Raw genomic sequence first — 15,188 nt, forward strand, 5'->3', positions numbered from 1 at the left:
TAATCTAAAAAACCAAAATTATACTTTGACATAAAATTTAAAAATCGCAATCCCTATTGATATTTTTTAGGGTTTAGCCGCCCCAGGACACTTGAGAATTGCCAATACTTACTCAATAGAAAAACTAGCACGCAACATGAAGAGAACAATATACTAACAGAAGCCATCCAACCATAATCATAGAAGCATTCCCAACCACTAGCTACAGATTTGACATGTATTCTTTGGTACGTCCGAGTCAAACAACAACAACGTGTTAGATGGTAGGGACCTTGTTGGAAGCTTCACGGATAATGCACATCGGCACAACAAAGACTACTATATCCCAGACGACATCTATATTAGGTGCCCGACTTTCGTCAAGACCCCAAAACATAGTTTGCCGAATCAATAGTTTTTGTTGTTGTGGGGTAATAAATATGCTAAGCATGATGTTATATTTCTTGAGCTCCTATTATCTCAAACAAAGTGTATATTTTATTTCTCAAATTACACAATATAAGAAGAAATCAGTTATCAAACAATTTTTTACAAGCACCTATCTATACAAGCCCATTAATTTTCTCCGGATTGTCAATCACCATCACTTCCATCGCAAAACAAGAGCTACCTATATTATTTTACTACAACAGCAAGAATGAAAAATAGTACAAGAAGAAAACACCTAAAATAAGATATGAAAAAAAGTCCATGTCTACCTAACCTATGCCTACCATACTTCTGCGCTTCAACACCTTCTTCATGAAATGCTAACATATCAGCAGACCGAAACTTTTAGTCAGAATCTTGTTTTTGGCTGCTACTCGTTGATGCAAATGATCTCGGTTCTTCTGTCTCACCTTAGGCCCTGATTGTCGCTTTTATCAGTGTCGTAGCTCTCCCTCTGGAAATCGATCTCAATGCTACTTGCCCGGGTCCTTCTATGCCTTCGATCCTACAAATAATGAAGCATGACAACAATCACAATTAATTCGTTTTCCCAGCACATAACTTATATTCATTCACATTGATCTGCTTTTGCTAAACATACATTCACTCGCCCTCATCAAATACACATACTTCAACTGCACTAGTTTCTTTTTATGGCTTTCAGTGCACCTAAAGCATCAACTATCATTTGTGAGACTTCAACCGACAGAATTTATCACCAGACACAAAAATAAAAATAGATATAGATTCATGTACTAACGACGTGAGCAGGAAAAATCTGCCAAAAAGGATTTGGTGAAGCCTCTATGCTGGCTCAACTTTTGGTTAGTTTTATATAAGACTAATGAAGAGTCATTTCCCTTTTAATATCATTCCTATAGGGGAGTTTGTTTTTCATTTTTATGTTCATTACTAAGATTTCTCTAATTCTACCCTTTCAATGAGATATGAATCAACTAAAATTAGCTCAAACTATAGAAACCATCAATGTGCATTGGGATATCTCAAAGTTCCAATCCATCTTAGTAAATAGCAAAGTAGCAGCCAATACTATTTCAATAAAATGGGATGTGGCATACCGACCCCTCTTTGTATGGGATATTCTTCTGATTCAAGCATCCGGACAACTTGGCTCATCCTGGGCCTCTTGTCTGAATCTGGATCTACGCATCTCAAAGCAGTCAAAAGAGTCCTTTTGAGGGCTCTAGTTGACGGCCTCGTGTCAATATTTGGATCAACCACTTCTTCCGAGCGCCTACTTCCGACCATAATTTTCAGCCAGTCAACCAGATTAACCTGCAAGTCATCAAGTATATACTGTTAAATAACAGAGGCACACAACTGAAAATACCCTTGTAGTCCATTCGACGCGGTCTTTAAGTTGAATGTTACCATTACCAAAAAAAAAAAAGATGGAGTTATTTATTAAAAGGTTGATCCTATGTATCGAAGCATGATACAGTGTATGTCCTAAAGTTCAGTTGACATATATACATTATATATATTTGCCATCTAAGACACGTATTTATGAAAAAGGACGTCAGATAAATATACTAATCGTTGACAAAAGCCTGCCTCAACAGACAAATACCTCTGCAGCTGGACGACCATAGTCTACTGGTTCCCGTCCTGTGATTGCTTCTAACAGCAATACCCCAAAGCTATAAACATCACTCTTTTCATTTAAAAGGCCAGTATTTGCATATTCGGGAGCCACATATCTGAAAATTGTTGAAGAGATTTAGCAAATAGAGTAATTTCTAGCATTGATATGAAATTATGAATGGAAGGCTGTGAATGAAGAGCCAATGAAAACCACAAACACTCACCCAAAGGTGCCCATGACTCGAGTCGTAATGTGACTTTTCCCCGCACCAAGCAGCTTAGCCAAACCAAAATCAGAGACCTTAGCATTGAACTCTTCGTCAATCAGTATATTGCTCGACTTTATATCTCTATGAACCACCTTCGGCTCAATTGCCTCGTGCAGATAGGCAAGTCTGCAAATCCATTTGTGAAGTGAAAAGTTAAATCCAGAGTGGCTCACAATAAAACTAAACAACCCAACAAACTCACGCTTTTGCTGTGCCAAGAAGAACCTTCGTTCTAGCCTCCCAAGTAAGATATCCATGATGACGCATTGCACCATGAAGCCATTGTTCTAAATTTCCATTGTTGACATACTCATACACCAGCAGTCTGACAGTAAACATCAATAACAAATTTAGGGATTAGGTTGATGAGCAGACTCTGATCTTTGCTCGGTTTAGAGCTTCAAATCAACTTTTCAGTTTAAGCCGTGCTCTTAGAACTACAGTTATACTAACCTCCCTACATCATATTTGGAAATGAAACGCACCTAAAAACCCTGTACTAATATACTCCATTTGTCCCATTAAAAGTGACACATTTTCCTTTTTGGGATGTCCCGGTCGAAGTGAACCATTTCTAAAAATAGAATAAGCACTCTCTCTATTTTATTATCTCTCCACTTAACACGCAAAACAACACTACATTAAAACTCGTACTGGAAAAGAAATGCTCTACTTTGAATGGGACAGAGGGAGTAGTGATATTCGACACTTAAAAGGGCTAAGTCACAGAAAGGGAGTTTTCATTAGAAGCTGTACCTATGAGTTCCTTCAATACAGTATCCCAGAAGTCGGACCAAATTCTTGTGCCGCACATGGCCAATAGCCTCTACTTCCACTGTAAACTCTTTTTCAGCTTGACCTCTGGCAGAAAAACATGACAATAGAATACTACTTATTAGAAGTGAAATCAAACAATAAGAGATTTCATTAATATCACAAGAAAATTTTCGAGACTCACAGGTTGTTAAAGAGCTTCTTAACAGCCACAGGAGTTCCATTGATAAGCTGTCCTTGGTAAACAACTCCATATCCACCCTCTCCAATAACATTCTCCTTCGAGAACCTGTTCGTCGCCAGCTCAAGGTCTCGTAAAGTAAACCAATGGCCCCAACCGAGCTGAGAAAATTCGGGCAGACCACTTAAAGGAGAAGGACCAGTAATTGGATTTGATGAAGAAGGTCTATATCCACCAAATGTTCCTGAACTCCATTCATCTCCTGATTGTGATCCACAATAATCTCTGTCGATGTGGTGGAACGAGCCCAACAGGCTGCTGTTATCTCCATTTTTGAATTTAGGTATCCCCGGATGGACCAACGCATTGTCTGATTCTCTATCACTTGACCTGTCATGAATAGTGAGATGAACCCCGTCTTGTGGAGCAAATCCCTCAGTCGAGACTTGCTCCATCCGGATCTCTTTTATTTCCTTTGAAACAATAGGTATTTGGCTAGTGGGATACTTTTCTTGATCCCTTCTCAATTTCTTTTGCGAACTTAGATAAAATGTCAACAGCAGGAGGATGATCACAATAAATAGCCCAACTATTATTCCAATAACTTCCCAGATCTTGAGATGAAAAACGCCAGCACTTTTCAAGAGTTGAGCATTGAGATCAGAAGCCATCATTGAGGAATGAGGATCAAGAAACAACCTGATGAATTAACACAAGAAGCATAAGGTTCATGCCCATACTCAACCAGGACCAATTTATGCACAAAATGACAAAACTAACACAAGATGGCATTCACTGCTTCCTCCTCCTCAAGACCTCAACTAATGAACAATTTACGCTCTAACAACCAGCACATAACAAAAATGGGATGATTCTACTAATCCGAAACTTATAAGAATACCATTAGCTAAGCAGTTTTGGCAAACAACTCAATCCACTTTCAGGGCATAAATAATGTTAAAATTAATGGGATCACATAGACATCCCACAGACAAATAAAAGCCATAACAAAAGCAGAAGTTAGCATAACAGCAATACAATTATGAAATGAGTGAACTATGGAAATTACTTTCAAGATAAAAGATAATAATGTATTAATATCTCAAGAAACTGTCAGGCTCTTACCTCTCCAGTAATAGAATAACACACAACTTATTCTGAAAGGGCAGTTCTTGAAAACTTCAGCCGAATTCAGTTAATATCAGATCCCCCCCAAAAGATCTTGAACCAGCAGCTCTTAGAAATCCCACATTTCAAGGACAGCAAAAATAAAATCTTTACCAAAAAACAACTCGAAATTGGAAATATTGAAGAATCTCATTCCAATTCTACACTGCATTTGAACACCTCTAATCTCAGAGGGCCGCAGCCCAGATGAAAATTGACAACATTTACAACAGAGTTGAGGTACATGGAAAGCTAAATGGTGGCCATAATTAATTTGCAAGCAACGAATAGATAATTATGGTGGTTTCAGCTAAGGAATATGAATATGAATGAGGATGTATAAATAAATGGTTCTACATTCGAGTGAGAGAGAGTTATCAGTGGTAGGTGATGGGAAAATGTCTGATCAACAATCTTCTTGACATAATAGTGAAGTGGAAGCATGAGGAGAGATAGAAGGTATCACTCCACTCATCTTATTCGATTTATTAAAATTTCTTCTGAAGATGACTTCATAACCAAAAATTAATAAACATTCTACTAAGTAAAACAAAATATTTTCAAACTTCATAAACCTGCAAAGTTTATATAAGGTCATTGCAGTGAAGGGAATTGCTGGAGTCTGAAAAATGACAACGATAAACACAACTTTAATAACTAAATTATACTCCCCGGTCTTAATTCATTTACATGAGACATTTTTTTTTGCGTTGGAAAAAAAATTGTGTTAAATAGAATAAATAAAGAAAAAATAAAATAGGAATAGAATAAAGTAGGAGAAATAAGAGAGTAAATGTTAAACTCGTAGTTTAGCAAGTGTTTTGGATGTTTGGAAGTGCATATTTGAGTGCTTTGTAGCACATTACTTGAGCTTTCATCTATGATCTTCTATTTTAGTGTTTTGATAAGTTTGTCGAGTTTTTGTAGTCATAACAGGTGGAAACAGACGAAAACGGCACCAAAAATCTTTGGTTGGGCGTTTCACTGCAGCAAGCCGGGAATTTCATAGCACGAGACCGGGCGATTCGACCCTCAAGCCGGGCGTATGCACTGTCCCCGGGCGTTTCTAGATGGAAAATTGCCCGGGTCGGGCGTTTTGTCACGTTTTCGGGATCTCGAGCAAAACGCCCGGCCGGACATTTTTACACTGCAGGTCGGGCATTCTGCTTATGTCTTGCAATTGCTGCATTTTTCGCTTCGGATATAAATAAGACCTAGGGTTCGACTTCAAAACAGATTCAACACGCCCCATAAGAGTTTTTAAAAGGTTTTGAGAGTAGATTGAAGAGACGGAGAGTTACAATCATCAACAAGATTGAAGACAAAGACGATTTGTCATTTAATCCACTCTTGGGAGTATTTTATAGTTTTCCTATGTCCAATTCATTTTCTATGGATTCTTTTTGTGAATTTGCGTTGAATATGAGTAGCTAAATCTTTTGTAGAGTTTTGGTGAAGACTACAATGAACGTTTTTTATTAATTCAAGGACTTTTGATTACCTTTGCTCTTGTGATTTCTTTGTTTCGTTCTTGTGTCTTTTCAATTCAATTACTTAGCTATCAATTGGGTTTGTTGACCTAGTTTTGATTAATCGAGAGATACTTAATTAGGATTGATAAAAGAATGAACAACACCTAGATAATTTGCATTCGAGAGAAGGAATTCTAGAGTGAGGGCTTGAGCCTTTTGTTTTAAGGAGTTAATTGTGATGTATTAGAAGGAGACTTCAATATTAATATTTAAACAACGGGTTGAGTGCACTCGAGAGATGGCTTAGCCTATACTAGCGGCTTTCCTAGTAATCCTAGAGACTTCAATTGGGTAATCGAAGTTGTTGAATTGTTCGCATTGTGTACGTTGTAGTTGGATCCAAGGCTCTACTGTGTTCTCTTATTTGAAACTTCTCTTTGTTGCGTGCTTTTAGCTTGTTTATTGTTTTTCAAAATCAAACCAAACTTTCCGGATTCTCTAGATAGTAGTTAAAGTCGGTTCGTGGTACTTAAGTTTGCACAATTTGTCTTTGTGGATACGATACTCTTACTTGTTTATTGCTATACTAGCCTCGTACACTTGCGGGTATTCTCGTGTTAAAAATCATTCGAGTCAGTAAAGTATGAGAAAATAAAGTAAGATTGATTAAATATTCATTTTTTTGACTAAAAGAAAAATGACCCAATTAAGTTGGAACAATTCGAAAAAGAATACAAAACTAAGTTGAGACGGAGAAATACTACCTTCGATCATAAAAATGGTCTCATTTTTTATTTGAATTTTTCTCACCACTTTTTTTTCTCTTATTTTGTCCACTTTTTATACTTTACAAACTGTACATTAAAATTTATTTCACAAACTAAACTATTTTTTGGGACAAAGAGAGTAATATAATTTACTAAAACTATCTCGAACTATAAAAAAAAATTCAGTTGTCGGGAACTTGCTTAACGTGTTGATGTCAGTATGGATTTTTTTAAATAAAATAAATGACACTGCACAAAAACAACATGCTTTGTTGTGCTTAAATACTTAAAAATTTTACAGAGTAATGTCAAGATTGGCCTCAGAGTAGTCCGATATATTTTGACAAAGCAGGTAGTTTTAGGATTTAAATTGATGTTTACCTAGAATTATAGTACTAGAAGTAAGAAAGGGTATATTGATCCCTAAAATCACAAATTTAGACAAAATCAAGTTATTTCTCATGCACTTAAAATGTGACACCCTAATATTCATGAACTTTAGCCATTGATTTGTCCCCAAAAAAAAATTGTCGTGGCAATTCCAATTATAACTCAAAAGAAATTGAAAATTTCTTCAGCACAAACTTGGACACATTCAATTTCCAAGTAAATCTTAGATCATCTAATATTGATGAAATTTAAATCGCATCTATTGAAAATCTTTTGTTCGAGTTTTCCTACTCCATACTTGGCCAAATGGCCAACCTCTTCATAGGAGAGTGTCTCCTTCTCATTGGTTGTGCAATCTTTCCTCTTGCCCTTTTTGATTGGCCTAATTGTTGATGCCTCATGAAGTGCTATCTTCCACGACCCTAGGCAAGGGTGTCTCTTGGATCACCTTGTTCTACTTTCTTTTTTGTCAACCTATGCTTATGTGATTGTTCCACCACTTATATCCCTTTCTCTTATTTACTTGGCTTGGGATGTGTCACCAATTCCTTTTCCTCCTCTACATTTGATACCCTCCTTTTTTTTACCATCATTTTTGTTGCGGCAAGCTTACGCGTCTGTAGCTAGAGTCGTCAAATGGGTTGGGTCGACCCAGATAGCTTGAGGCCCAACCCACCATATCAGCGGGCTGGGATGAGATTGGTTGGGTTGTGTAGGAAATTGTATTTTCATGCATTTTTTAAATTTCTCATATATTTTAAAATATTATAAATGAAAAATAGTTATACTTAGAGGATTAAACTATTTATAAGATTTTATATTTTTAATTGTAAATGTCCTTTCACTCATAGAGTCACTGCACACATAATTCAAAATAACAACACTATAATGAAAAAAAATGATAATTCGGAGTAAGATTTATAAAACTAGTAAAATATAAAATCAAAGTTCTCATGTTTTACATTTTATACAAATATCAGTAAAAGATCATTACAAATTTATAGTAAGAACATCTATTGTTAATAATATTCAGTAGGACCGCAAAGGTGAAAATAACAATGCCCCAAGCCTAATTTTGTACTTCACTTTATATCAATGGCGGATCCCGGGGGCAGGAGGGGGCGGTCGCCCCTCTCCGGCGGCCAAGAGGGTCGAATTTGTCCTAAGGGTTGGCCGGAAAAAGCCATGGTCGCCCCCTCCGTCGAAAAAAATTAAGAGAAAAGAGACTTGTGAACTGACCGAGCAGTGGAGAACGGTCCAAGATCATAAGGTGATTTGAGATGAGAATGCTATCGGAATATGACGACAATGGAGTCGTCACCGGAATTATAGATTTGAGGGTCTGCGCACAGGGATTAAGGGAAGAAGATGACATATGAGTGGGCTGCATATGTTGGGCCTACTACACTAATAGACAAAAATAAAAAACTATAATTAATTCGGCCTATTAAAATTTTTGATCAAATAGAAGAGATTTAATAGATTTATTTCTATACTTTTCAATAGATTTATTTCACCAAAATAATTACTACTAGACTTATTGCTAGAGATTTGATACTTCAAGTCTTAAACAATGAATACAAAATAAATAAATATTACTATGAGAATGTATTAAATATATATTAGTTGATTATATTTTATTGATTGTATTTTTAACAAATTTATATAAATTTAAATTATAATCTATTCTTTTGTAACCATATTATATAAACTAGTTTCATAATCAAGTCGAGTTTTCGAAAGAAAGCTTTAACAATTACTCACTCTGTCCGCCATTAGGAGTCTCATTTCTTGGTGGCACGAGTTTTAAGAATTGTTAAGAAAAGTGGGTAAAAAAAGTTAGTGGAAAAGGGGTCCCACTTGTATATATTAGTTTTAAATGAAATATGAGTAGAATGAGTTAGTGGAAGGTAGAACCCTATTAGAGCATCTTCAATGCCGGCTAGCCGATTCACGTGGCTAGCCGGTCGGCTAGCCGAACCATTGGAGCAGGCTAGTGCCAAATCGGCAAAAAAACCGGCCAGGGCAAGCCGATAGCGTGTGGCTGGCCGATGCGCTGGCCGCCATTGTGGCGGCCCGATCGGCCAGCGATCAGCCAGGGCCGAATTTTAATTTTAATTTTTTTTAAAACCTATATAAACGCGATTTTCGTTTCATTTTCATTTGCACCGCTTGTTTTAGCGAGTTTTCTCTCTCTCTAACTTTCTGTACAAGAGCATCATCGAGCGATGAGTAACGCGGGTGGTAGCAGTGGTGGTAGTGGTGGGGATGCTGAGGAGTACGAACGGAGGATGAACGAGGCTATGGAGGCCTACATGAACCGCGAGATGGAGCGGTACATGCGTAGGGTGGAACAGCAGGTGATACCTCGCCCTCCACGGGTTGTCCACCGTCGAGCAGTGATTGATCGGGATCACGTAGCTGCACATCAGCGGCTGTATGACGACTACTTTTCAGAGAACCCGCGGTTTTCCGCAAACATGTTCCAGTGGCGTTTTAGAATGCGCAGGGAGTTGTTTATACGTATCGTTGACGCTTTGGAGCGTCGATATCTGTGTTTCCGCTTCAGGCACGATGCGGTTGGCAGACCCGGCCACAACCCTATTCAAAAGTGCACGGTGGCAATCAGGCAGTTGGCCTACGGAGGCGTGGCAGACATGTGGGATGAGTACCTCCACATCGGTGAGTCGACAGCCCTGGAATGTCTGAAGTATTTCTGTGAGGGCGTGATAAACATTTTCGGTGAGGAGTACCTTCGAAGCCCTACTCCCCAAGATTGTCAGAATTTGATGCAGATGCACGGGGAGAAGCATGGGTTCCCCGGGATGTTAGGCAGCATAGATTGTATGCATTGGGAGTGGAAGAACTGTCCGACTGCCTGGAAGGGGGCCTACACGACCGGCTACAAGTCAAAGAATCCCACGATGATCCTCGAGGCCGTAGCTGATTACCGGCTGTGGATCTGGCATGCGTATTTTGGGGTAGCCAGGTCGAACAACGACCTCAACATCCTGAACTCGTCTCCCCTCTTCAACGAGAAGTGTCAGGGCGTCGGTCCAGCCGTCTCATTTGTGGCCAACGGCAACCGGCATGATATGGGCTACTACTTGGCGGATGGAATATACCCTAGGTGGCCTGTCTTTGTAAAGACGATCAGGCACGCAAGTGATGAAAGGAAGGCCTACTTTGCGGAACGACAGGAGTCGGCACGCAAGGACGTGGAGCGCGCATTTGGTGTGCTCAAGTCTCGATGGGCGGCAATTAAGGGTCCAACGCGTTTGTGGGATGTCAGATGCGTTTCCCAAATAATGTACGCCTGCATTATCCTGCACAACATGATCGTCGAAGACGAAGGCGTACAACTGACTAGTTGGGCCAATGACGATGAAGCCGATCCAAGCCACGAAACGGCCACCCCTAGCGTACGACGTGGGGTACCTCTCGATGAAGCCGGCCGCCTCAAGGAATTTGCCGACATGCGCCAAGTGGAAGCTCATATTCAAAAGGATATAATTGAAGAGTTGTGGGCACGGAGGGTTGCATGCCGTTAGTTTTTTTTTCTGTATTATGTAATTTTTTTTTTATCTATGTACCTTTTTTTTTAATGCAATTAATGAATTTTCCCGTACATGTGTCGTAAATTAAATTTCGTAATTTAATCGTAATTTTAATTCCGTAAATGTAGTATATTTTGAATTATTTTATTGCGGCTGGCCTATGGCTGATGTGGCAGGTTGAATTTTAGTGCTGCTGACGTGGCAGGGAGAGAGAGTGGCTGGCCTATGGCTGACCTATTTGCATTGGAGATGCTCTTACCATTTATAGTAAAAGTGAACCGAGACTCCTATTCGCGGACGGACTAGAATAGAAAAATGGGACTCCTATTCGCGGACGGATGGAGTATATTGTTAAGAGTGAATTTTCATAGAATTATAAATATTTGGACTAAAAATTAAAACACTTGATTTATCTGACTGAGCAAAATTTATGGGATTAATTTTAGATTTTAGTCGGATACATCAAATATAGTAAGAAAATACTATTATGATAATTATGAGCGAAGTTGTCGTTTGCATGTACGAGAAGATGTCAAACGACGTACATAAGAGAACACAATTTCACCCCTTCCGAAAAACATTTCTGGATCTGCCACTGCTTTATATGTAATGCTATAAAAGTGTGTGTGAAAATAACCACATCAATTGTAAGGTGGACTCAAAACGTAGTACCATGTCAGTATTGCGAAAAAAGAAAAATTAAAAACCTTTTTCCTCTTTTTTTTAGCTTAGATATGCATGCATGTGCATGTGACTCACCACTTCGCCACATTCCACTGAACATAAACAAAATCAATCAAACACAACAGTTTGTAGTTTGTATTTCTAAAAGGAATTCAATAGTAAGTAATATATTAATTTTGAATTAGCTTTTTGTGGATGATTCTTTCCAGTATTTTGAGGCAAAATATATTCAAAATTTCATTCTTCATGACAAAGCAACCACTTTTCTTGGCGATCAACTCCACATATTCCTTCTTTCTTTAACTTTATACCTTCCATCCTTAACCCCTTTATCTCCTGCCCTTTTTTCCCAGCCGACTTTTCCATCAAATCTGTGTATTTAAAAAAAACTGCGACGACGCCATTATTAACTTATACAGATCTCCATCGCTCTTCAACTCCAAACATTAAAATGGATGCATCACCTTCAAACAAGCTCCTTTTCATCTTACTCCTTTCTCTCTTCTCATCAGGTAATTAATTCATTACTATACTCCGGTTTTTTTCCGTATTAATTTATTTTCAAGAACTTAATGTACGTGTGGTTTTAATTATTAATATCGTCTTTTATTTCAAAGTGTTGGGTCTCAACTTATCTCCAACGTTCTGCCATAAAATCTTTTACATATATACATCCGCGTCAAGAATAGGATTGTTTTGAATGATTTAGTGTTTTCGTGTGTTATAGTACATATGATTATGAAAATTGGGAGAAGCATAAATGAAACAAAGAGAATCGTATCACTTGAATACTTGATCTGATTAACAACGGAGTATAAATATATGCAGAACTAAATCGTGCATATGAATTTTTTTCTTGTGCGACTGTTTTAGTTTGATTTTTGGGTTTAATATACGTAATTAATTAACTAATTTAAACGTCCGAAATGCATGGGCTTTATATTGCAATCAGTTTTAAACACATAGAAGTGTTATGACTATGTTAACTCAATTCATTAGGACATACGTGTTCATGTGGTGGATGGCGTGTTTGAAATTGACAGGCACGTCATCGCTTTTTTTTTTTTTTGAAATGTGGCAGATGAGATGCAAAATTTTCATCTTTCGTGACATCCCTTGATTTATGGGTAATTAAATTAATAATTTTGATCTTTATCAGAAAATATGACACGAGATCCGAATCCATACAAGACTATTAAAATGTAATAGTACTAGAGTATATTCTAAATAAAGAAAGAATCCATAGACGTTGAGACTCCAATTTTCAGGGCCATTCCTAGCAAGTGCAAAAAGGATACACAAGTTGATCCAAACAACTCAACATGACACCATGAATCCTCCTTTCACAGCCTCTCCGGTAACTAATCCAGTGACCACCCCAGTAACCAATCCGGTCACCACACCAGCCGCCGGAACCTACCCACCGGTCGACAGTTCGACGCCGCCACTAGTCACCATTCCTTCCGCCAATCCAGCCACCGGCACACCCATTCCGCCCGCCACAGACCCCACACTCAACCCCCCATTTCCAGCCACCCCCACCTTCCCGCCCGGAGGCGGCCAACCAGCAGTCCAAGCAGGCGGCGGTGCGGGGGGGCAGAGCTGGTGCGTGGCGCGGGGAGGGGTGCCTGAGTCTGTTCTGCAGGTAGCACTTGATTATGCATGTGGGATTGGAGGGGCGGATTGCTCCGCTATTCAGGACGGCGCCGCCTGCTCTAGTCCAACCACTTTGGAGAATCACGCATCCTATGCATTCAACGCCTATTATCAGAAGAATCCTGCTCCAACTAGCTGTGATTTCGGTGGAGCTGCCACTCTCACCAATGCCAATCCAAGTAATTACTTTCACTTCACTCAATATCTACTCATCAAATCTGGTCAAATTCTAGTCAGTCTTATAAAACTTGTAATCACAATATTAAATCACGGAGATTTAGATAATGGAGAGAGTAATACTTATCTTAAAAAATAGCCACTATTATTACATTATCTTTTGTGAGGGAAGAGGAGTAGCTTTTGTAAGTTTTCAATAAAGGTAGATCTGTCTATTAATTTTAAAAAGGTAGGTGCTTTTTATAAAGATGATACTAGTAGTAGTATAGTTTATCCTTACATAGGCCTGTCAAAATAGATTTCGGGTATTGGATATCTGATATTCAAACCCGAAAATGTCGAATAATTGGATACCTGAAACCCAATTTTTCGTGTATCGAATCGGGATCGGGTAGTGAAAATTTTGGATTATCGGGTATCGGGTTACCCGATATCCGATCGGGTATACCCGAATTATCCGATTTATCTGATTTATTTTCTAAAATTAATAAATTACTCTTTATTATAATTAAATGTAATTTAATTTCTTAACTACAATTTAATTTACACTTAATAGTTAGTGTATAAGATATGTAATTTAATTTTTTAATTATATTTTAATTTCATTGACTTGTGATATTTTGAATTTTTGATGATATTACTGTTAGATCTTGATTCTTATGAATTATTAAATTGTGAATTTACAAAGGATGAATGTTTGAACTTATGAATTTTGATGGTTATTGACTTATTGTGGGTGGATAAAAGATGTTAATATGTATAAATGAATTTTGTAATTTTCAAAGTTTGTAGTTATTTTCTTTTAAATTCGAACTATTACAAGAATTTTGTATTCCTATAAATTTGTAGTTATTTTCTCTTAAATTCGAGCTACTATAAAAATTTTGTATTTCTAAAAGTTTGTAGTTATTTTTACTTGAATACTAGTACTTCAACTTTGTATTGAATTTGAATTAAATAATATTAAATAAATTCTAAAACTTTGTAGCTAATTTTCAAAAAAAAAAAAAAATCACAATTGGGACTGGATACCCGAAATTAAATTCGGGTCGGGTATCGGGTATTGGATTTTGGGAATTTACGGATCGGGTACCCGAAAATTTCGGATCGGTTATCCGCGGGTACCCAATTTGACAGGCCTAGACCTTACATATGAAAATAAGATTTTTTTAATCATACATGTTGTGATGACTAACATGACAAATATAACAAGCAGGCTCCGGTTCTTGCGTTTTCCCGACATCGTCGTCGGCATCACCGGCAACGGTGTCTCCGACAAATCCAGCAACAGTATCTCCGACAAATCCAGCGATGCAGACTCCGGGGACAGACTTTTCATCGGGAGCAGCACCAGCTGGGTACGTAAAAGTTCCATCACCATTTCATTAATTAATTATGAAACAGAAGTAATTGATCAAACTTATAATGTATTTGAATTGGCAATGTAGGTTTGGTGGTACTGGTATTCCTCCAACGGTTTTGAACTCGAGCAACCCGGCACTGGGAGGCGGCATCGATGGCTACGGTGAAACCCCTCCCACCGCCAGCATTTCTTCGGCTTCGGTGACGGTTGCTGGCTTTATCACCTGCATCATTCTGCCACTATCTACTATTCTTCAGTGGCGTTTATGAGTTAGGAACGCATACAAGTTTTGGGCTGTACAGTTCTTTGCGGGATATACAATTACTCAAAAATTTCTAGTGCCCTTTTACTTCTATTCTATGTGTATACCCACTACCTCTAGCTCTGCATATACGAGATGATATAATAACGTATACATTAATTTCCTAGACAGATTGATTTGTATATTATGTAACAACGGGAGGAGCTTGCAATATACATATAAGATGAACAACTATATTATAGATATATGTCCTTAATTGGCTCCACAAACTAGAAAACATCTAATCTACAAAATATACATTTACATTCATTAATAACTCAAATCAATGCAACCACAAAATATGGAATACATATTACTCACAAAGAGAAGATAAGTTGCTCTTGAAGAGACTTTAAAGTTTACAAAATATCATAATCTAAGTATCAAATGAGTCCA

At 37.9% G+C, this 15,188-nt stretch overlaps 2 protein-coding genes across 4 annotated transcripts; one reads left to right on the top strand and one right to left on the bottom strand.

The window, feature by feature from the left end:
• Positions 1 to 454: 454 nt before the first annotated feature.
• Positions 455 to 4,992, bottom strand: LOC125188653 (putative receptor-like protein kinase At2g42960). Of its 2 annotated transcripts, none has more exons than XM_048085634.2 (8): positions 4,384 to 4,992; positions 3,262 to 3,957; positions 3,060 to 3,164; positions 2,506 to 2,628; positions 2,259 to 2,429; positions 2,021 to 2,150; positions 1,509 to 1,725; positions 455 to 934 (listed from the first exon to the last, which is right to left on the bottom strand). In XM_048085634.2, exons 2-8 carry the CDS (start codon positions 3,930 to 3,932, stop codon positions 921 to 923), a joined length of 1,431 nt encoding a protein of 476 aa, XP_047941591.1. In that variant the 5' UTR covers positions 3,933 to 3,957; positions 4,384 to 4,992; the 3' UTR covers positions 455 to 920. The 2 variants fall into 2 exon arrangements, with proteins under 2 accessions (XP_047941591.1, XP_047941590.1); XM_048085633.2 differs by having other exon boundaries at positions 1,513 to 1,725; positions 4,384 to 4,988.
• A 6,604-nt stretch (positions 4,993 to 11,596) lies between these two features.
• Positions 11,597 to 14,998, top strand: LOC125190453 (uncharacterized). 2 transcript variants are annotated; one of them, XM_089058407.1, is made up of 4 exons: positions 11,597 to 11,807; positions 12,645 to 13,130; positions 14,345 to 14,486; positions 14,577 to 14,998. In XM_089058407.1, exons 1-4 carry the CDS (start codon positions 11,747 to 11,749, stop codon positions 14,758 to 14,760), a joined length of 873 nt encoding a protein of 290 aa, XP_088914533.1. In that variant the 5' UTR covers positions 11,597 to 11,746; the 3' UTR covers positions 14,761 to 14,998. The 2 variants fall into 2 exon arrangements, with proteins under 2 accessions (XP_088914533.1, XP_088914532.1); XM_089058406.1 differs by having other exon boundaries at positions 11,605 to 11,807; positions 12,564 to 13,130.
• The last annotated feature ends 190 nt before the right edge of the window (positions 14,999 to 15,188 follow it).

The sequence above is a fragment of the Salvia hispanica genome, chromosome 5 (genome assembly GCF_029641045.1).
Source record: "Salvia hispanica isolate PSC_SH4W2 chromosome 5, Shi_PSC_v1, whole genome shotgun sequence".
NCBI classification, from domain to species: Eukaryota; Viridiplantae; Streptophyta; class Magnoliopsida; order Lamiales; family Lamiaceae; genus Salvia; species Salvia hispanica.

Excerpts from the sequence above, each read along its gene's own strand:
- LOC125190453 (XM_089058406.1), top strand. The coding sequence starts at position 11,747 with ATGGATGCATCACCTTCAAACAAGCTCCTTTTCATCTTACTCCTTTCT. Across the intron at positions 11,808-12,563 it reads CCTTTCTCTCTTCTCATCAG|GGCCATTCCTAGCAAGTGCA; the intron begins GTAATTAATTCA and ends TCCAATTTTCAG. Across the intron at positions 14,487-14,576 it reads TCGGGAGCAGCACCAGCTGG|GTTTGGTGGTACTGGTATTC; the intron begins GTACGTAAAAGT and ends TTGGCAATGTAG.
- LOC125188653 (XM_048085633.2), bottom strand. The coding sequence starts at position 3,932 with ATGATGGCTTCTGATCTCAATGCTCAACTCTTGAAAAGTGCTGGCGTT. Across the intron at positions 3,165-3,261 it reads AAGAAGCTCTTTAACAACCT|AGGTCAAGCTGAAAAAGAGT; the intron begins GTGAGTCTCGAA and ends TTTTTCTGCCAG. Across the intron at positions 1,726-2,020 it reads ATGGTCGTCCAGCTGCAGAG|GTTAATCTGGTTGACTGGCT; the intron begins GTATTTGTCTGT and ends GATGACTTGCAG.